We start from the raw sequence: 22,673 nt of genomic DNA, 5'->3' as shown, positions 1-22,673 counted from the left end.
GATCCAGGGTCACTGACACTTATCTGGACTAACAAAATGTAAAGTTTAACATCCACAAGTTCCCTCTCCAGTCATGCAACACTGTGGGGATGTCAACTAAATGGAAATAACAACAATATAAACAGCTGATGGTTAATCGTTTAGTCTACAAAAAGCCCTTAAAAAAGAAATAGGTGCATTCATTCAAATACTGTTATGTTTTGTCCGACCAAGAGAAGAGAGAAGAATATACCCCTCTTATCGTCCCACAGAGGGAAAAGGTACATTCTGTATGTCACCCGTCCAAATGCTAGGAAGGGTAGAGGGCGATGCCTTGCTCAGGGACACCTTGGTAGCACACGGTCTTTCTGGGACTTGAAGCACAGCCTATGGACTTTGCCACCACCGCCCAAAAATCACAAGTCTTTGGTAAAGAAACCGGAAGCGTAGCACCAAGATCTGTGCAGATTTAAAGCTCTTCTTTCAATGTGTGTCGACCAACGCTCTACAGGGGGGAGAAATTGGATAGATACTGTTAGTTTGATGCAATGGTTCTCTTCACTCAAACAAAAGGGAAGCAATCATCACTTAAAGATGGGATTGGAATCTTCAGATGATTAACGAAGCATCTCCAGAACGATCTAAAGCATTTGAGACATCGAGGATCCACTCGAAAAAAGAGGTTTCCTATCGTCATAAAAGCCCTCAAGTTATTTTCTTTCCTTGAGCATTTTATGGAGAATTAAACGGACACTCGAGCGGAAGGATGCAGATTGAAGCCTCGTCACGCACACACACACACACTGTATCAGACGGCCGGCCTCACCGTGCTGACGCGACCTCCGACCTCTCCCTGTGGAAGGGCGGGCGGCACAAAAGACAATTTCCCCACGACGATCAATAAAGCATCAGATTACCTCGCTCTAAATGGGAAGTGCTGTAATGTGTCATAATTTGTGTCATCAATCATTCTGTTGGAGGACGAGTGTGGGCTTCTTATCATCCCCCGAGACGCTGGATCTGCATCGATTCTGAGTTTTCAGGGTTATTTTCAACCTCATTTTCCCCCTTTATTTTATTTTCAATTTGAGTTTCTTCTTCAGCTTTTATAGATCAACTTTGTATTTCTTCTAATCACTTCTCTGCTCTTTTAGTATTTCTGTTGACGGATATTTTTTGTATTTTTCTGATTCCTTTTATTATATTTTATTTATTCATTTATATATATGTATTTTTTTTAGATAAGCAGTTTTTGTTTTCGACTTTCTAAGTGTTATCTCCTTTTAAAAACGTGCTTAAATTAGTTGTTGGTTTTTAAGTTTCTGTTTTCTTGATTTTTTTCTTGGAGTTTTTCAGTTTTTTATTCTTTTTTGCATTTGTTTTTAGTAAACGAAAAAAAAACTGTCTCTGCTTTTCATTTTTCTGTTTGCCAGTTGCCTGTAATAAAATAAACTTCCAATAAATAGTTGGCCATCTGAAAGGGAAATAATGGGAAACAAACCCATGGCTTCTCGGTTTGTTTGGGCCTCTTGCTCGAGGACACGTGGACAGCAGTAGCTGAAGATCAAAAAAAATCAACCCTTTGATTAAATACTGACGCAATGTTGAGTCACAGCTCCCAAATACAACATTAAATATCATCACAACTATTTGTCAAATTCTTAGTCAGATAAAATGCTTGAAGGGTTTCCAACAAAGTGAATTCCATGTTGCATATTTGTTTCCATGACCTGTTTTCCACTCTTTTGTACACAAACAGACGGTGGCCTCAATTCCTTAAATCTGTCGTGTGTTTGTTCTCTTGTTTTCATTCCCATCACTCCGTGGACGGCCAAGTGACAAAACCATTAAATTAAAGAGCATTTAATAAAACATTTGATTAGAAATGAATAGAAACTTGTGCCAAAAAAGACGTGAAGGAGACATTTTGAGATCAAATTTAACCAAGTGAGTTATCACAGATTTCTCGACAGGCCTGGCAAACTACAACCACAAATGTCACCACAAAACGAGGGAGGAAATGGGGGCTGGGCCTCTTAATGACTGAACAGACACCTCTACAGATGGGTGCGGTCATGACGTAATATTATACGCCCAGAAGTAAGCATTGCAAGGGCTCCCTCGATACAAGCCAATTGGATTTGTCGTTGGATTTTGGAGAGCTGCAGGAAATAATCTGGGTTTGTTGCATGTTTTATTTAGCAGGATCATTTCCACATCTTAACACCAATCGGCAGAACGTTAGGCGCTTAAAAAACCACAGCACGTTAGCATGACTTCAAGTCACCACCGCTAAGCTAAAGGCGGATAATGCTTGCCGTGATTACGTTCAGGAGTCTAATTTAGTCACTTCTTAGCAAATGCTGATTTTAAGATACATAAAAGCTGTTCACCAGTGGGGTCGTAGAACAAAACGAGAAAATCTCTTACGCTCATATAACCGAAAACAAGTTAAAACAATTTACATTGAAATGAAAGAACTAAAATGCTGACTCGTATACAGGCTTTACGACTCATTCCTACACTCACAACTCTATAGGACTTAAACAAAGCTTTAAATTGGTACCTACAACAAACACTAACTGAAAGGACTGACTATGGGAGACCATAGGAAACCAATTTCCACCTACACCGAACAAACTCAAGAGGAACAACACTGAGCCATTCTTCCTCTCTGCAGAAAAACCCCATTAAATCCCTCTGAAAGACTCGGTGTGAATGCATGTCACGAGAGAAAGGCGAGACAGAGACACACAAATCCTGGCAGAGAAAGTGGAGGAAAATCCCACAAGAGTTGAGGAAAAAAACCCCACAAAACTGAGCATCTGTCCTCCTGTCGCAGGTGATTATTCTGGTCGACAGGAGAAGTGCCGCCTCATCATCATCATCATGGAGTGAATGCACCGCCAGAAAAACGAGACAAAAAAAACTGGGTGTGTTTGACCCGAGAATGGCTGGTGTTGCATCACAGAGGAGCAAACACTCTGCATCCATCTCACCTCCGCTCAGTCGAGCATCCGCTGTTTAAATTCAGGGTTATTTACTCGTTTGAGGGGCTGAGCAAACTCAATTAAATATGGATTTGTGTACTTTAGGGGTTGTTTATCAGGGCAGCATCGGTGGTTGACATTACCGGTAAGAGTGTTAACAAGAGAACATAGTAAATATCTGATTAAATTCAGAAGTGTTGATAGGCAGGAAAAGACTTCTTAACGGTGCTAGCACAACAGCTGTAATCTCTGAGGCTGTGTGTACTCCGCACACATCGGAGCGGGTTAATGCACCTGATATCAGATCTGATGCTGAAGGGAAATACACAATAAGATGTAAAGGAAGAATTAGTATTTCAAAAGGGGGTTTGTTCTTCAAGGGGAACTCCAACTATTAAAAACATCAAAGTTTGTTTACAAGTGCATTACATGGTGCAGGTCTACCTGATAACAACGTATTTGTGTCCACAATGTTTAATATACACAATTATTTTCCCAATTAAAAAAGGGGATACCTTCATGTGATGGTCGTTTAATGCTTCTTGTTTTATAATGCGTTTGAGATGTGGCGACATCACTAGGTAACACTTACACTACTATTGGCAACACATTGTAGCTAACAGGCCAAGGGGCGGGACCATCTCTAAGCGGTTGACCAATCACATCAGAGCCGGAACACAAGCTAACCAATCAGAGCAGACTGGGCTCTGGTTTCAGACAGAGGATGAAAAGAGTGACGCAGCACAGGCAGTATGAGAAACATAAAGAGCTTTTTGAACATTAAAGCATGGAGACGTGTCAAAATAAGGCCCCTTTAACTTACCATTGACTTCATACATAAGTCAAAAACTGCGAGCGGACAGCCGTTACTCTCTATTGCAGCAGCAGATTATGGTGCAACTGCATTCGTTCAATCCATTTTTTGGTTTATAAATGTCTCAAATGATTGCAAGAACAGGTGAAAACAAGACATCTAAGCCAAAATAGTCAGAAAGCCAACGATTTTCAATTTACAACGACATAAAAACTTCCCGTTGGAGAAACTGGAACCACGGAATTTACAGCGTTTATTATCGATAATCAAAACTGCTGTAAACTTTCCGTCGTCACCTAATCAACTTTTGCACAAATCGTTCCAGCATTAAATTATGTTACATGCTAAATTACTCTGCAGCAGAAAGCGTCTGATATTGGAACAGTAAAACCACACACACATTCACACACTGGTAAAGGTCAGCAGTCAATAACACTAAGTGCTGTGATTTCCTCTCCAGCCTCACCACTTCCACAAACTTCTCCTCTTCGACCCGAGTCTTTATATTTCTAAGAATGACTTCAGCCCATCTAAAAAACAGCGTGAAGCTTTTCTTGATTATATCATCAAAGACGGAATGAAGAGCTATTCCCAGTCGAGGAAAAGGAAGAACGTTGAAAACTGAGGATGCATCTCTCGGTCATTTGAGGCCCAGATGTTTTGCTCACACACACATCTGAATAAACGGTTGTGACGATCGCTGAAAACACCTGTAAAAACACTGACTCGTGCGTCCATTTGTGTACAAAAACATGGCGTCCACGTACCTTTTCCCCAGGCTGCTGAGCGGCGTGCTGAGGCTGAGTGGAGCCTTTGCAGGATTGCGGTTTCGCCCGGTGAGTCTCGTGGCCGACGGCTTCTTCTTCGGGGTCAGGGGCACTCGAGCGGGGCTGGGGCAGGGCTTGATGTTGAGGTCCTTCAGGACGTCGTAGTTGATCTTGGTGGAGATCTTCTTCTGCTCCAGCATCTTCCCGATGGCCTCGTCCGCGGTGCTGGCTCGGATCGGAGGGTACTTTCTCTTTGGTCCTTTGGGCTGTCGGGATTTAAATAAGAAGCACAGCACAAATCAGCTGCTGTCAAAGAAGATCCCTGATCATAATGAGCAAAACATCTGAGATTTGAATGGAGATTTAAAGCCAAATATAATTTCTATTGAGTAACAGTCTTCTTCTGTCCAAACTTAGAAGAGAAGGTGTGCTGTACTGCTTCAGACATACATTTATTGTTTTATATTTGTATTCAATTCAAAAGTTAAGTCACAAAATGTTTATAAATGATATATGTAAAATAATTTACATGAAAAAAAGATCATTTATAAATTAAGTCTAAATATTTTTCAAGCAGAATTAAAATCTTACATAATTCAACTCTAAAAAGATAACATTTTCAGTTTGAAAAGAGTACAAGTCATGTTCCTGCCCTGTTAAAAGATGGATACTACTTCTAAACAGTCTCCCACTTTATCCGCTGTTAACCCTTTTACCACGCTCATAATTCAACAGAAACATCGTCAGTACCATCCAGCTCTGCCTTCCTCTATAAAACCCCACATTGTAAAGATAAAGGGCTTGCAGTCGATCCAACTTCAACTGATTGACTCCAATTCCACCCAGCAGACCCGGGGTCAAAGGTTATCTTGAAATATATTGTCTTTTTTATTAGACCAATTAGACTGCAGATGAGAGAAGGCTCAGCAGAGGAGCATCATCTGCAGGCGGCCGAACACATTTCAGTAATCAGCCATTTATCTCAATTAGGCCCGCAGATTGGGGTGATCACCCCGCTCCAGTTGTTCCTCGTTCACCTTCACCTTGCCGCAAACTCCGGCTACAGATCGGCATCCTTTACTGGAAACATAAACTTTAAAACACATTTCACGCCACAATGACACGGCGTCTTTCTGCAGGCATTCAACCCAACCCACCCCACCCCCCCCCCACACACAGTAGTTAATCAGCTCAGGTTGTTGAGTGACACCACAAAAGGAAGCTCACTTTGTCCCGCGTGCACATGGCGAGAACGTGCTCCATTTTATTCATTTATTCACTCGGAGGAATGACTGCGTACTGCTGGTTGGATCGGCGCTGTCAGGAGGCTGCATGTCTCATTAGATCTCTGCTCCTCTGCTAGTTAAAACCAGCGAGCAGATGTTGGCTCTAACAAAGGGCCCGTGCCAAAAAAACAGTAATGGGATATGAGAGGGAGCTAGTTTGATGAGACGGACTGCCAGTCTGTCTGTGTTTAGTCCGTCTGATCATCCGTCTGTCTCACTCTGCATCTGTCCCGCTGCGGATCTGTTTACCTGAGTGTACAGGTGTCCATTTGAACTTGTGGAGAGACCACCTCTGAGAGCCGTTTCAGGATCGACATGTTTTAACGTTTCCAGTTTATGTTTCACATCTTGTTTTTCAGGTTTTTCTAGATTTTATTTTGTTGTTTTACATCAGGGAATATGTATTTTTGTTATTATTAGCATTGCACTGGTTCCTGCCATAAAAAGCAGACGGGATTTCGGAATATTGCAGAAAATAATATCTGTGGCAAACACACATTTATGAAACTTTTGTTCAGCCGGATAATCTCAACAAACAGCTAACAATGGGGGGTTTAAAAGCTCTAAGCAACACAACACAAACCTTCTGTAGTGTCCATGTTGTTTCCACATAACGACTAGCATCTCACAACAGTAGTCTGAAATAGTCGGGGGTTCAACACTAAAACATTTGTGTTTGTTCATCACGACAGACCAGCCTCCGATCAGCTTCCTGTCTGCGTCTCAAACTGCCTTCCTTATCTTAAAAGTTTGTTAAAAGTCTGAATGCCGTTACCTTCCTTTCTTTGTAGATCCCCAGCGCCTTCTCCTTCGCTATCTTCGCCTCCTTTTCTGAAAGCAGAAGCAAGAAACAGTCTGAACACACAAACTCAGAGATAACAACATCAGCACGACACCGAGGGAAACTACGAGGACAGGACTTTTGGGGACAAATAGAAAATACCTTTCTGCTCTTTGAGGTAGTCCGAGTTTTCCGCCATCCACAGCGCCGTCTTTACTTTAATTTCAGTGTCACTGAGCAGGTACTGCAGAGAGGAGAGGGAGCGTCAGTGGATATGTATTAGGTCAAATGGTTTATCTCTTAATCTAAGTTGGAAATATCAGCCTTAGGCAAAAGAAGCACCAAACAAAGGGCACTTTTTTCAGGAGGTTCATGAATGGGCTATTTGCTTTCTTATCGAACTACATGCATCAGGATTATGATGCATATAGGAAGGATGCATGTACTCATGGATTGAGAGGCCTTTCACAGCTGGAGATGTAAACATTAACAGCGTCCTCGACTGAGATTTAAAATACATTTTAATCTACATAAAACTGCACCGTAACACACAGGTTTATCTTTATTTGCCCTATTTCTTTAGGGTAGTTTTGCAAAATTGTATCAGATTAATGTTAGATTTCAGTCTGGATTTGAATTATTTACTGATTTGAATTTGCTCCTTTTGTTAATCCATGTCTCACATGGCTTTGGACATACAAATATGCATATTTCAATTAAAACAACTGTCGGATTTTTAGAGAAAAGAGCAGAATGTTGGAAATTTCCCATCTCAAAGTTAGAAATGATAAATAATAAATGTGCTCCAAAAGATCTGATCAATTGTATAACCAAATCTCACTCAAATCTGTAAAATGCTTGGGATAAGCTGCTAATAAACAGGCGAACATATTGAATCAAGGAGGGTTTTTTGAGACCTGTTAAAGCATCTTCATGAAAGGGGGTTTATTAAATAGTAGAAGGAGGACTTGTGGGTGATGCATTTGAGGAACTTGTGTGTTGCTCTCATTAAGCAGCAGCTTCTCACCAGCTCTATCTCCGTGTCATCGATCCCATTCAGGTCCAGTTCCCCGCTGTCACCATCGCCATCTGTCACAGACAAAATCAGAACGGACACACTTAGGAAATTTGCTGTAATGCACATTTTTCACGGCAGCTTCCCTGTCCCAGAGGGAGGGGAGGGGGGGGGGGGGGCAGGAAGCAGCAGCTGGTGAAGAAAAATAAAAACATGCAACTCCAACATCCTGCTGCATCTCCTCCTCGTGGAGCATCTCCCATCGAGGGTTAATCAGCAAATAAAACCCACTGTGACTCCCGATAAGACGGTAATAGGCTTAACTCGCGTCAGAACCGATCTACCTTCAACACACTTTCTTTTCAATTACGATACGCTCCCTAGATTGCAGCGCGCTTTATTTGGAAACAGGAGGGGGATGCTGAAATGGCAATTTGCATTTGTCACGCTGCGACGCCCCGACTTGCCGCTCCTACCTGCGCCTCCTTTGCGATGGCGCTGATTGTAAGAGAGGAACAACAGCCTTTCTAATGTGTTGATAAAAAGAAAGAGCCATTTTCGAAATCCCCATGTGTGCACACAGCTCAAGAGAAAAGTTCAAAGAAAAATGTGATTGACTTTGATAAAGGAAACAAAAAAAGGAAGGGGGATTTGACGGTAAAACCCATCAGAAGTCATTCATCAGCTTTCTCTCCAAAAGATCCTTCACTTTGATTAGCAGTTTTGGAACAACTCTTCTCTGGCTGCCTGCAGACATCAGATGGAGAGAAATGTTTTAAAGAGCGGCGGGTTTACAGGAGTCGTTTAGCTTCCGTCAGCTCTCTGCCTTTGACTCGTTCACAGGGGCCCCCCTTTCCTCAAGTTCAAATTCCCAAAAGCTTCAAAGACGTGCCACCTGAGAGAAGCTTCCCCGCTTCATTAGGAGATACAGGTGCACCGGGAGGGGGGGGGGGGGACACCTCAGACAGTAAAGGGTGTGAAGTAACTAAGTATTCTGACTTGTAACAGAGTATTCCCTACACTCTGGTTTTCTACTTTTACTTAGTACACAACCTGAATACTTCCCCCCAGACAGTAAAGGGTGTTTTTCTGAAGCAGAGAGAAAGGAGAAGGTGAGGAAAGAGGGTGGGTGGGGGGGTAATCTAGTCAGAGTTAAGTTTGCAGATTGCAGCTTCCTTAAAGAAGCCGCCGCAGAGGGAAGAGACAGGTCAGCCGCTATCTGTCGAGCGCAGCCCTCTAAGAGCTTCCTCAGCGTGAAGTGTGTGTGTGTGTGGGGGGGGGGGGGGGGAGATAAGATGGAGACAAGCCCGGGGAGAGATTGGCAGCTCCGGGAGGCAGAGAGGCAGCGAGACTAAGAGCTGATAACACCCGTCCAACCCGGGACAGAGGGGGGAGGGGGGAGGGAGCAATTACTGAGTTATTATTCAGCCCGGCTTTGATATATCTACTCGGGCTAATTTGATCTAATGCATAAAGATGTTCTTGGTGAGCGTGCAGAAGAATGTGCAGACCTGAGGATCGGGGGTTATATTGGCAGTCAAAGGTGGAGGTAGATAGAAAGCTGGAGGAGAATTATGAGATTGGAAGAGTTATCAAATTCGTTTTTCGGTGTGGAGCATATACATAGGTTTGGAAAAGCTCCATTTCTTGTGACGACAGAGAGGAGAAAAAACATTTTAATGCTGAAGAACTCTTGGAAGCTGTGCAAGTATGCTAAAAATTAATCAACTATTTTTAAAAACGCCATAATTTCATGGTCATGCTGCTCCAATCGTTCCCCTAAATGTATCTAAACAGAGCACACGCTCATTTCCAGGTCCATATTTGTTTTTAATGTTCAAAATACTCTTTATTTTCCTCATACTGCCTGTGCTGCAGCACCTCTTTCCCCCCTCTGTTTGAAACCAGAGCCCAATCTGCTCTGATTGGTCAATCGCTTAGAGATGTCCCGCCCCTTAGCCTATCACATACAATGTGTTGGAGCGCTAGCCAATAGAAGTGCCGGGTGTTACTTAGGGATGTCACTGTGTTTCGGAAGTAAACAAACAAGGCCAATGGAGGGACAATTTTTGCCCTTGCAGACCATTTACATGCACTCAAATCTATATAACACCACTACAGGAAAGGAAAAAAACCCAAAATGTAAAAACAGGCCGCTTTAAACTAATAATAATGAAGGACTTCATATTTTTTTACGATTTCATCCTCACATTTTTGATGAAATGACTGTTCATTGTCCTTGTTCATGACCAATTTCTCACTAATGAAACAATATTTGAAAAGTAAAGAAGGAAAAAGGATTATATTTCTGACGGTCTGTCGAGAGATTTGATTCATCAATAGAAACAGCTGGAGGTTAAACACTTTGCATCACTCTGAATAAAGAGAAGTGGATTACATCATCTCATTAGCAGAAAAGAAAGTGCAAAAGACTTGAAGCACATTCACAAAAGTTGAGAATCCCAAACAGAAGCTCCCTGATGACCTCGTGTTTGCAGAGAAGCTGCTTTCCTCTTTCTGTCCGGACTGACAGCAGCCCAAGGTAGTTTGGCTGCAGCTCAGAAACTCACACAGCTCTGACTGCATGTCAATACAGGAAGTAAAAAATACAGGATTCCCCGAAAGGAAGAGCTTTCCAACAGCAACTCTCTGTGGGACAAACCTCCAACCCCATGACCGAGGGAGTGATGGAAAAAGATGCACTCTGAGGGAGTTGAATATTTCAGAAATAGAAAAGGAGAGAGGAAATGTTGGAGGACAAATAAGGGAAAGGAGTTTCAATCATAAATACTCATCAGACAAGTTGAACATCTGAAATGAGTCTGACTTAAAGAGCCAGTTTTCCAAATTACAAAAAAGTGTGTTCATTTAGTTATAATATTGAGTATTATTCTAGCCTTTCATTAAGATATCACTATTAATGCCAATTATTCAGGGGTAATATATGTAATCTGCACCTAGCAACATGAGAAGATGGGCTCTGGTTTCAGAAAGAGGGTGAAAAGAGGTGGCAGTGTGAGAAAAGTAAAGAGCTTTTTGAACATTAAAGCATGGAGACATATCCCAGTAGAGACACTAAATACATCTATGGACCTTATAAGAATAATAGGGCCCCTTTAAAAACATAAAACGACAACCAAGATAAAGATTTTCTGTCCTAAAAACAAACCTGTACTGTGTTTGCTCATCCCTGTTTGTCAGTCCACCACTGCAAGCATTCGACCAACAACTTAAGATAGAAAATGTAAGCTAGAACTGCATTTATCTGAAAAAGGGTTATGACGTTATAAGATTAGAAGACAGCTAAGGAATACAAATAAAGAGTATAGGAAGTAAGACTATCGGCAATGCAAACGGGATAGAAAAAGGGAGAAACGGAGGACAGCACGGCAGCGTTTTCCTCCATCTGTAGGAAAAGCCTCGCTGGCGTACCCCGAAGGTGTTAACTCTATCACCTTGTTCTCTCCCGCTCCTCAGAGACAAGTAACCTGACCCCAGATTTACCTCCCTACCCCTCCCGCTGCAGAAATACCCTTAAAAATCCCCTCCCTCCCTCCCTCTCGTCTCCCGTCTGATGTGGTCAGGAGAAAAAAGCTGCTTTGCTGCAGAGGCTCTCTGATATCCAAAGAAGAAAACATAAAGAAACAGAGCAAATGTGCCCCGCAGGAATGAAGGCTAACAGGTGAAGGAGACGGCCTTTTGAAGACAGGGGGGGGAGAACAAGACATATAAGGGGGAGGGGAGCGAGGGAGGGAGGGAGGGAGAGCTGACAGGTGAGAGATTGGGCCGAACAGAAAGTAAGAGATACAGAGATATTAAAGGATAAGGCCGCTGGTGGTTTTTATTTGTGTCAGGAAATCCAGGAAGAGAGCAAAACTAACAGCGTGTTAGTCCGGCTCTCAGTCCTCTGTGACTTCCTGTCTGTGTGTGTACGATAATCCCACAGCTAAATCGTCCTGAAAAGAAGGCTCAGTCATTTCCTTAAAACATCATATGACGGTGTTTTATTTATCTAACCGAAAAAAAGGGAGATTAAAGAAGAAGTGTACGTTTTTATTCAAATCGTTACTCATTTTTGATAAATCTGTCAATAACAAGTCTGCATCATGCAATGTATTTATGGTTATATCATATTCCATTTACGTGTATATCGATTCTTCTTGCAACATTCTCTTGTATATTTCGATTCTGCTATTTCTTTTGTATTGTTATTGGTTTTATTTGTTTCATGTCCTATATATTCATGTTGCATTGTTGGAGGGGCCTGGGATCTAAGTTTTTCATTGCCACATCTAATCTGTAGGCTATGGATATGACAATAAAGCCTTTGAATCTTTGAATAAGAAATAAGAAAACAACTAATGTTGGTGTCAAGTTATCAGAGCTTAAAGTATTGTCAACACTTTCTTTACGATTGTTAGATAGCACTATTATAATCACCGTCACGTCTAAGTAGAAGTATGTTCTTCCTCTTATTTACGGACACATGCCTTCTCCAGCATTCGGACTTCCTATGTTGCAAATGTATTACCTCTTTAAATTTACACACATCTATTGCACGTCTGTCACTCTCCCCGAGGTTTCCTCCATTTTCTATTTTGGGTTTCTTTGGAAGTTTGTCCCGGTCCAATGTGAGGGTCCTAGGACAAAGGGTGTCCTATTCTGTACAAACTGTAAAGTCCACTGAGACAAAAAGGGACCATTTGTGATTTTGGGCTGTATAAATAAGCTTTGACTGATTGATTGAAGTATCTTCGACTGAAGGCTTAAGATAAAAAGGTTAGATAAGAGATTTGCTGGGTTTAGTTTGCTTCGTATGGCTAATGGGTGTTTTTTTTTTATCGTTTCTGACAGCAATGGACCTCTATGGCATGGTTTTTGTTTGTCTTTTAGTAAGACTTCTGAAACATGGCTTCTGGACACTACATCTTTCTCAACAAAGACACTATATTTCAAAGAAGGTGACTTTTGGGAGAAGTTTGAAGGTGGTCTAAATCACTTTGTCAGGCTAACAAGACGACAGCTTTTGCTCTTTTCACGAGACTTGTTGATGATGACAAAAACACAATATCGCCAGCGTGTCCTTTAAGAGACAGGAAGACAAATGGAGGAGTGCACAAATAAAAAAAAGGCCAAAGAGATCCAGCCAGAAGCAGCACTAGAGTAGGGGTGAAAGAATGAGGAAAAAGTAGGCAGAGAAAGACAAAGAGAGGCTGAGGGAGGGAAAGATTAACGGAAAAAGGTAGGAGATTGAGAGACAAAGAGACTGATGGAGGAACCCAGCAGGAGGTGAGACATGGAGGAACGAGCGGAGAGCAGCTGGGAGACAAAGGAGAGGTAAGACTCTGAGAGAAAGAGGCTAACAACAGGAGACAAAAAGATGGAAGAGGGACGAGAAAGGAGGCTCTCTGATCTCCTTCTAATCCTGCGTTTCATTTGGGATCTGACGAGGAGACGGACAGAAAGAAAAAACGAGATGAGGACTTAAAAAATAAATGGGAAAAAGTCATGCTGGCTAAATTAAAAGGAAGCATCAGTCTGCTGACTCCTCCACAGCTCCGCACTCAATCCTCTTTCCAGAAAAACAAAGAGCGTGAGTGTGAGTGTGAGTGGGATCTGCAGGATGAATGAGGCTGTGTAGCAGGATCACCCGTCATCCACACTTCAAAAGGGAGCCCACATTATCCAGACTCACAGCTCTTGATGTCAGCAACAATCCTGATCCTCTCCTACAAACCTGAAACCCCCCCCCCCCCCTTCCCTCTCCACCTGCAGGAAGCTCTGCCACAGGGAGGAGAGGAGAGGAGAGGAGAGGAGAGGGGGAGACATTTCAATTTGTCAGGATTCAGGCTTTGAGATGGGACGGTGGCGGCTGAAGGTGAAGTGAAATCAACTGCCGCGAGGAGATATAATGATTGATGGTGTGTCGAGGGATCGCCTGGTACTCTAAAGAATGCTGCCTTTCCAATTTTGGGAAAGGAATATAGATGACAAATGTTTAAAGAGGCCCTATTAAACTTTCTGGGGTTTTCTAGAGGCACAAAATAAAAAAATGAACATGAAAATAAGCACGTGTCCACCTGAAAATTAGTGGTGGTTTACAAACATGAATATGAAAGCAGAGCTGAGAAATTCTTATTTGAATCATTGCTCATTTGGGATAAATCCGACTACAACAAATAAGAAACACAACAATTGTTTGTCTTGGGTCATCCGAGTTTAAGGTGTAGTCAACATTTCAGAAAACACGATACTTTGCTTTTGTTACGATGGTGATGAGATTATACATCACCGTCACCTCCAAGTGAGGAGCTGGAGAGTGGTGGTGTTCAGCTTAGTTTAGCATAAAGAGTGGAAACAAAGGGAACCGGCTAGCCTGGGACTTCTATAAATCTTTAAAGCTGAGTAACAAACACTAATCTCCTCTGTTTGATCGGCACAAAAAGTAAGGCAGTGTGTGTTTGTTAGCTTCTTCCTTTGTTGTAACAATGCTTCTTGGCAGAGGAGATTTGTCACATCTTTCATGGGCCAACCCAACAAATGCAGGTTCCTCACAAATGTGGCACCATTTGAAAAAGGTAAGACAACTGGATTTCCAACGGTAGGGTTTAGGGAGGTTTCTCGATTTGCCACCATCTGATTTCTTCCTAAATAGTTCCAACATGTATATTCCTCGAAGTCCACACATTGTTGTTTAGTGTGCGGAGCAAACAGACGAGATTAGTGTTCGTTACACGGCTTTAAAGATGTATAGAAGTGCCAGGCTTACTGATCCTCTTTGTTTCCACTCTTTATGCTATGCTATGCTATGCTATGCTATGCTATGCTATGCTATGCTATGCTATGCTACGATAAACTAAACTAAGCTGAACACCACCACTCTCCAGCTCCTCAGACATGAACGTGAATTATAATCTCATCATCTAACCATCGTAACAAAAGCAAAGTGTCATGTTTTCTGAAATGGTGACTACACCTTAAACTCTCATCACCTGAGACAAACGCGTGTTGTGTTTCTAACTTGTTTACCTGTTATAATTTCAGCACTACAGAACATTTTGAGGGAAGCTACACTTTGATAAAGACGCTACAAAAGCAAAGACAGAGGAAGACGTCACATGGGTAATTGGAAAAATCACAGGTCAAAGATAAGTGCTATTATTTCTACAAATGTCAGTCCTGTAATAACCGGATATAAGCCAGCGTATAGCAAAACCCCAAGTGCACTCAACTCTTTATTTTACACCTCAAAGAATAAAATACCCTCACAGTGAAGCGGTATTTTATCTGCCGGCAGGATATTGCAGCGCTCACGTTCCTTCCCGTTCTATTGTTGAACTGCTTGGACATCTACAAGTCAGATTATCAGTAAAGTGCCTCAAAATGCACAGGGAAAAAAAAGCCTCCAGCTCTCAGAGTGGAAGTCCTTCCCTGCAGTCCTGTGAGGCTCAGTGCCAGCTCTGCTCCGGAGAAATAACCAGCCAGCCGAGGCAATGAATAGAGTGCTAGATTCTCGCTGACACGGGCGGGCCGGGCGAGCCCATTAAAACGCAACCTCCCCGACCTTGGAGAAGCCCGGAACCGAGAGGACGCCCACTCCACCACCACCTGCTCCTCCTCCTCCTCCTCGCCTCGTAGCAGAATGGGAAGCGGGGTGATATGTACATATAGGGGTGGCTGGACGATAAGAGTCCTGGAGGCATTCAGGAAAATATGCATGTTTTTATTACAGTATTTATCTTGCCGTTAAGAGAAGCCCGAAACGAACAACGACTGTATCCTGTAACAACATTAATCTGTGTATCAAATCCTCCTCTGTTGTACAAAAACCATTACAAACACTTCACTGAGCCGCACTTCACTGAGACCTGTTACTTCATTACCATATACACACAAACCTCACGCACTGTCCTACTGCCCCAAATACTCACTAGAAAACCACATTTGGATTAATCCGCCGCTGAAAATAGTCCCCAAAAAATGCATTATTTCCTCCTGTAAAAGAATTACAGTATCAACCGTTTTAGGAAATCACTGAGTCTCATTAGAAAAGTGAATTGTGCACTTGTAAGATCTCAGTTTTGGGGCTAAAAGACAAGTTAGAAAAAAAGCTCAGTAGTTTATAAGAAAACAGTCAAAACTTTGCCAAATTTGCAAATGATCGACAGCAGCAAAAACTAAATAACTCCATCTTTTCCTAAGAAAAAAATAGTCCAAATAGCATCATTAACACAGGACAGTAAACATAACCTCAGGGCAGAGGTGCTGACCCTTTGAGCCGAGTTAACCTTTGTGTTTCCATCTAAATGTCTGAAGAGTTGGTCAATTAATATTACATTTAAATTGTGGAAATGTAGTCGGGAGGATGGGACAATGGGAGCGTATTAAACGAGCATCAATGGCCGTGGTCCATCGTGACATTTCATTGTCGTTTTATATCCAAGATGGCATTTAGGATATTTTAATGAATTAATTTGTGCACACATGCAACAAATGTCACCGACCGCAGGGTCACCGGGACACACTTTCCGGTTTTTATATTTACTTTTAGATCTTTGTGGTGGAGAAAAGTTATTAAACAATATATCGCTGCACAATCAACCTTTATAACGACACTAACTTTAACATTTGCGCATATTAAAGGGACCTTTTGACCACAAAGCCTATGGAGAAAGTTAAACAGAAGAGTGTCCTTGAAGGAAGAAGATTGTAAACATTACTTGCTCTATTTCTAATGAGACACACAGTGTACAGGCGTCAAATTCCCATGAATATCACATGGACTGATCAGTCTGAACACACCTTTTGGTTAATGGCCTATCAATCGTAGGTGTTATGGAGCATTAGAAGAACAAACAACAGATGTATTTGTGTGTAAATTCAACCCCGTTGTTGCACATGCACACAAACTTCCAAGTGAAATACAAACTGGACTTAAGACTGGATTACTCAACATTTCATCGCTTTTGTTTCCATTACGAGCAGCCATATTGTTTTTCAGTTTCCTCTGGTTGACATCTGTGTGTCCCCTCAGTCACATGTTAGTATTATAGATGACAGATCTTTTTAACAGAGCGTGTCAAAGTTTTCCTCTTCTTCATAAATTATTATTATAAAGAGCTGCTGTTCTTACATCCAAAACAATCTGTAATGTTCCATCACTAGAGGAAGATGTATTATTTATCAGGACTCAGTGACGGTTTGATGGATACGGAGGACACTCCGGTCTGTCAGCAGTCCAGAGGAAGAATTTGAGAATGCCGTCATGAAAAGAAGAACTATTTAATGTGTGCTTTGTTTTGCTCGGGAATCAATCATTGGAAAATGCCAGACGACCGCCGCAGGAATTTGTAGCCAAATGTTTCTTTTGCTGCAATGAATCAGCGCTTTGTGTCTCACACGCAACAAAACCACTCACTCATCTGCATGAAAAATATTTACAAACTGTCTTATGGATGTAAATCCGCCCTCAGATCTCCTTCTGCTGTTCCGCATCATCGCTCTGATGTTCAAAGAGCTCCAGCAATGATTTTGTGCTTAGTCTGGCAGACTCATTTTTCTCCAAGCTTCTACATGTGTTTCTGCTTTCAATATTGATTTTCTATATTTGTTTTTCAGTAAAGAATCAGCAGGACTCAAACCTCTGCCTCAAAGCAGAACATGTCTCGTATCAGCAAGGCATTCTGGTACATAAAGCTAACCCACTGTGGGTTTAGGAATCAGGCTCTACGCCTCTTCTCTAATGGATTTCTGTCTGTCTGTTTGGCGGAGGGACGTGGGTGCGTGCAAAATGGATCTTTTCTAAGTGACTTATTGTTGATGCTTTAAATCTTTCAAAGGTTTCAAACTTTAACAGCTGGAAAAAGCAATCTCACCACAATATTTATAAAAGGGTCGAGAGCTTTCAATCCTATCACCCAATCCAAACCTTGAAGCCAAGATGAACAAGAAGCCCATAAAATGCTGAAATTCTATAATTCCACAAAGGCTGGACAGACTCCACCTCTGATGAAGGCAGTTGGGACAGTCAAAAGCTCCAGAAACACTACTATAAGGACTTTGTGGAGAGCAGATACTCCCAAGGTCAAGAATGAATCAGCTTCAAACATTAAGGAATAGCAATACTAGAGAGAAAGACCGAAAATAATATCTGTTAAATTCTCAAATCCTGGTCGTCCTCACAAGAAGTTCCACGGGATGACAGTGTGTGGGAAACTCCCTTGTCTCCCTACCCACGTTCACTCCCATCGGGTGTCTGCTATATAAAGAGCAAGCCAAAACCAATATGCAGGGAGTTGAAAGTAGGGCTGGGAGAAAAACAGATACCACAAATATAATGATCAAATCCCTTGATCCATAAACAGTATATAGGGTAGACTTTTGGGGCTTTAACTTAAAAAATATGACCAGATTGTTGTCATCAGTGAAGAGGATCTAATGGATAAGTGGGAAAAGGCAAATAATATAAGTATAAAACAATCTTAACTACATCACTTTACTGTAACACAGCCTTTATAGCCAAGAAATCACACTTCCATGCCTATAACGATACACTGCCCGGCATATAAAAAGGTCACAAGCCTGTGGGGGCAGTGCTATGATCTGGGGTTGCTGCAGTTGGTCTGGTCTAGGTTCAGCAACGTGCCCAAAGAATGAGGTCAGCTGACTCCCTGAATATACTGAAGGACCAGGTTATTCCATCAATGGATTTTTTATACCCTGATGGCACGGGCATGTTCCAAGAGGACAATGCCAGGATCCATCGAGCTCGAACTGTGAAAGAGTGGTTCAGGGAGCACGAGACATCCTTTTCACACATGGATTGGCCCCCACAGAGTCCAGACCTGAACCCGATTGAGAATCTTTGGGATGTGCTGGAGAAGACTTTGCGCAGTGGTCCGAATCTCCCGTCATCAATACAAGACCAAAAATAAGTAAGAAATAAATGTTGGGACATTGCAGCTGCTCGTGGAAACGATGCCACAGCGAATGCGAACGTTTTTTTTGGCCGGGCAGTGTAAGATGATCTTCTAATCTAATCTAACTAGCCTCGTGTTATGGTATCAATATAATCTTAATGAGTTGGGTTATAAGACAACTGACCCGTGCAACGCCATTTCTTGTCTGTCAGAGCGCTGGCTGAAGGAAGAACATTTCAGATTTGTTCCTTCAGCCAGCGCTCTGACAGACTAGAAATGGTGTTGCACGCCACAGCTGGAGGGTCTTATTACCCAACAGCTCCGAACAAACATTCACTCGTGAACTGCTTGAACTAAGACGTAACAACTCAGATTATATACATCCTTATAATGGTGTGATCAAAAAGTAAAGTTTACACAAATAATAAAATGCTGTCATTCTGCCATTTGTTGCTTATTTGAAACAAATGGTTTTGAAAAGTCACAAAAGTTCCTGTTTCTGCTAAAGAGAGGGAGGTTTTTCCTGAAGTCGACGCCCTGAAGAAGTCGTGCCTCAGCCTCTCTGCCGCCGCTGCCTCCTACAGAGGAAGCAAAAACACTTTGTCTCATCACATTAACTTTGATGTAGCTCGAAAGCAGAGACGCCGCTGCGCTCCTCTTTCAGCTCCGAGCCAGAGTCCACTTTGTCTAAAGACTTAAATGTGATTTGAATTGATGCGGGTGTGCGGAAGTCTGTTGCTTTTAAGATTCGCTGTAAATTATATTAATTTCAAATCTGGATATGGAGATCCAGGTCTCAGAGTCTCTTAATCTCTTGTGAGGATCTTTCCTGCAGCCTACTGAAGGAAATCCTCCTCTTGGCTCAGTTTTCTCCAACTAAAACTTCTCCATGTCTCATTAACATTAAAGACCTGATATTTATGACCTGGTCCCGATGGCTTTGAGCTATCTCTGCTCCTTTTACTTTATAGCACTTCATTCGTCCTCCATTGGACTCCTTTGATTACTTCTGTAACAGTGACACTCACTCTTCTACTGGCTAGCGCTCCAACCTATTCTACGTGATAGGCTGAGAGGCGGGACATCTCTAAGCGACTGACCAATCACAACAGAGCTAGCCAATCAGAGCAGACTGGGCTCTGGTTTCAGACAGAGGGTGAAAAGAGGTGCTCAGAACAGGCAGTATGAGAAAAATGAAGAGCTTTTTGAACATTAAAGCATGGAGACATGTCCCTGTGGAGGCACAAAATACTAATATTAAGCTGGAAATGAGCAGAATATGTCCTCTTCAAGGTCATTTCAACCTCCTGCCCAACACTCTTTTCAGTGGAATAGGAGGAATATCAGTCAGGCATTAACACAGCCCATTTCAGACTGATGGATTTCACTAGAGAAATGACAGCTATTCTAGTTCTTTTTAGCGACTTTAACTCAAAATAATACACTAAACATAATGCGTCTGTAGGAGGATATTAATCTTTAGCCGTTCTGATATTCAGACATGGATTCACAAATCACTTTTACAAGAAAAATCCATTCCTGCACATTTGCTGTCAATCCCTGACTTGAGTGGGATCCCTGCTAAAATCCCCAGTCTGCTGAGTAAGAGGGGAGAGGGGAGAGGTTGTTGAGACAGTGAAATGTGCTGTGACGCAACAGCCAGCGGCGAGCGTTTCCTGCCTCTGCCTGCCTGCTAAACGGTCGCTGTCATCTCCCGTCAGGCTGGCGGCGGCAGACGAGACGGCTTCGCTTTCCCTCCGCGGGCCGGGCGACGCACATCATCTCCAATCACAGTGACGGGCCGCCGCAGCCATCTCACCAGAGAGACTGACTGCTAGCTGCTGCTGCTGCTCGCTCACACACACAGACACACACACACACACAGGCTGATTTCATATTCCACACCACGCTGCTGCTGAGGAGGCAGCTTAGCTTGTACTGACTCACTGAGAGCGTATGATTGGACGTCCACAGAGGGCGGCCTGAGCTTGAAACAAACATCACACTTTTGTTCTTCTGGTGTTTTCTGCTGCTTCATAGTTTGCTCCTCTCTCTATAAGCATGAACAAGCTGTACATATTGCAGCCTACACTTCCTCACAGGATATATTTCTCTCTTAATTTCAGGCTACTGTACACACAGATTTGTTAGAGAGCTATTCTCATTATAATATTTAGAAACTCCTCTGAATATAGGTATTTTCTTACTGAGAATGTGGTTATTTTGTTTTGAAACTAAAATGTTTATCTTTATTTTATTCTATTTTTTAAGTCATTTTGTACTTCTGTCTGTCAGCCATCCTGACACTCCCCTCCTCTGAGAGGAAGTGTCCATCCGGCCATATGTCCATCAAGCTCTACTGTACCGCCCCGGGCCATGTAAAACACCCACCTCCTCTCTCTCACACACACACACACACACACACACACACACACACACTCTCAGGCCTGCCCAGCTGTCCCAGCAGCAGTGAGGAAATGAATGAATTTGTCAATGGATCGGCTGCATAAATATGTAATAAGTCATTATTAATTAAAAGGGGCAATACACTTTATTCTTTTTTACATATATGGGCCAAAGGTTTGAAACTGTTGTTGATTTACAATACCACCAAATCAAATATTTATCTGACAGGTGCTGAGATGCATTTAAACACACCTCCCCCACAGCACACACACATGCTTTCTACTGTACATATGAAAACAACCACTAACCATTTCACAACTGATCTCTATACTGATATTACAGGAAAAACTAGACCTTTGGGGGGAAATACGAAGATAAAGATGTTTGATACTACTATACAGTACATTTGAGCTGCCAGTTAGCCTAGCTTAGCATAAAGACTGGAAACGGGGGGAAACAGCTAGCCTGGCTCTCTAAAAGCAACAAAATCCATATTCTAGTGCCTCTGAATGGCACCGATTATGTCTGTAATGATGGATCAATTTGTACAAAACTGAAGGTGTAAAAAGGACATGTGGGATGTTAGATGTCAGACTTTTTCTTGGCCATGCGCAGAAGGTAAATGTAAAAAATGAAGGTCGTTGCAAAACTACAATTTGGTGACATACAGTGAAAGCTCTTACTTTGGTTTAAGGGGGTCGCAGATTATTTAATCTTAAAGTAGGACAAATGGATGTGTAGTAACTCAACACCTCCCTGCTTCACTTCCTCACAGCTCACTCTCACGGCTGTCCTTCACACGTCATTTAGTGACAGACTTTAACACTTACTTTCAACCAGAACAAGACAAAAAAAATCGTAACAATTGGTGAGAATATTCATTCTTCTCAAGTGTTTCTTCCTTTGTTTTAGGAGATTCCTTGAAATCGATCTACTTAAGAGAGATGGAACAAAGCCGATTGATGCACAAGAAAATGTAACTCAATTGTGGAAATGTAAACACAATGAGAGTTTGTGAAACCAGTGACCTCGTGGTTTCGAGGACTGCCTCTCTCTTCATTAGCATGCCAAAAAAGGCGACACAAAGGAAGTTTTTTTCTACAGATGTGACTGCTGAGGAGGTAAAGTGTGCTGCCACTGAAGCACAGGATGAGACTGTGCATTTTCTTTCATCCCTGAACGACTCCTGTGTGGACAGAGAGATGAGACAGATGCTGCTCGTTTAAAAAGACTATAATTGACTCAGCGGCGCTGCTGTCAGGTCGCAGATCCGTCAGAGGGCTTTGTACCACGCCCTGAAATGCTGAGAGATACGATTCACTGCCGGGGAATTGCCGGATGGGGAGCGATGACTGTTTCCTTAAACGCACATATGAAGGAGCTAAAAAAAAACATGGCGTGAAATGAAGTTAGATCTTTAAAAATGATTCTTCAAAGTGCAACAAAAAAAAAAGGCCTGGCTGGAATTCTAAAGACCCACATACTTCCAACGGACCTTTCCCCAGACGTTTTGGGGCAATAAAAAGCTGGCAGAGTGGTTTGACAAGAACCGGGGAGCCGTGCTCGGTAGTTAAGGTCAGGGCGAACGTCATTGATTGAACTAAGTGCTCCGCTGAAAACTGTGGACCTCAATCAATGCCGACTCTAATGGTGCGGGGCACGGCTCCCCCAAGACCCGGGCTTCAGACCGATGTGACAAAGTCATCTGGAGGTGTT

The 22,673-nt window shown here is 42.4% G+C and overlaps 1 protein-coding gene across 1 annotated transcript in view; it reads right to left on the bottom strand.

Annotated features, from left to right (window-relative positions):
* Window positions 1–22,673, bottom strand: part of LOC134881765 (transcription factor IIIB 90 kDa subunit-like) — a 96,998-nt gene that overhangs the window by 33,183 nt on the left and 41,142 nt on the right. The window contains exons 13-16 of the mRNA XM_063909306.1: window positions 7,645–7,706; window positions 6,780–6,861; window positions 6,612–6,667; window positions 4,551–4,816 (exon numbers count right to left, since the gene is read on the bottom strand). Of these exons, the coding sequence (XP_063765376.1) occupies window positions 4,551–4,816; window positions 6,612–6,667; window positions 6,780–6,861; window positions 7,645–7,706 (466 nt within the window). The remainder of the gene's footprint in view (window positions 1–4,550; window positions 4,817–6,611; window positions 6,668–6,779; window positions 6,862–7,644; window positions 7,707–22,673) is intronic.

This window comes from Eleginops maclovinus, chromosome 19, assembly GCF_036324505.1.
Source record: "Eleginops maclovinus isolate JMC-PN-2008 ecotype Puerto Natales chromosome 19, JC_Emac_rtc_rv5, whole genome shotgun sequence".
Lineage (NCBI taxonomy): Eukaryota > Metazoa > Chordata > Actinopteri > Perciformes > Eleginopidae > Eleginops > Eleginops maclovinus.
This window is presented reverse-complemented; position numbering and strand designations above follow the sequence as displayed.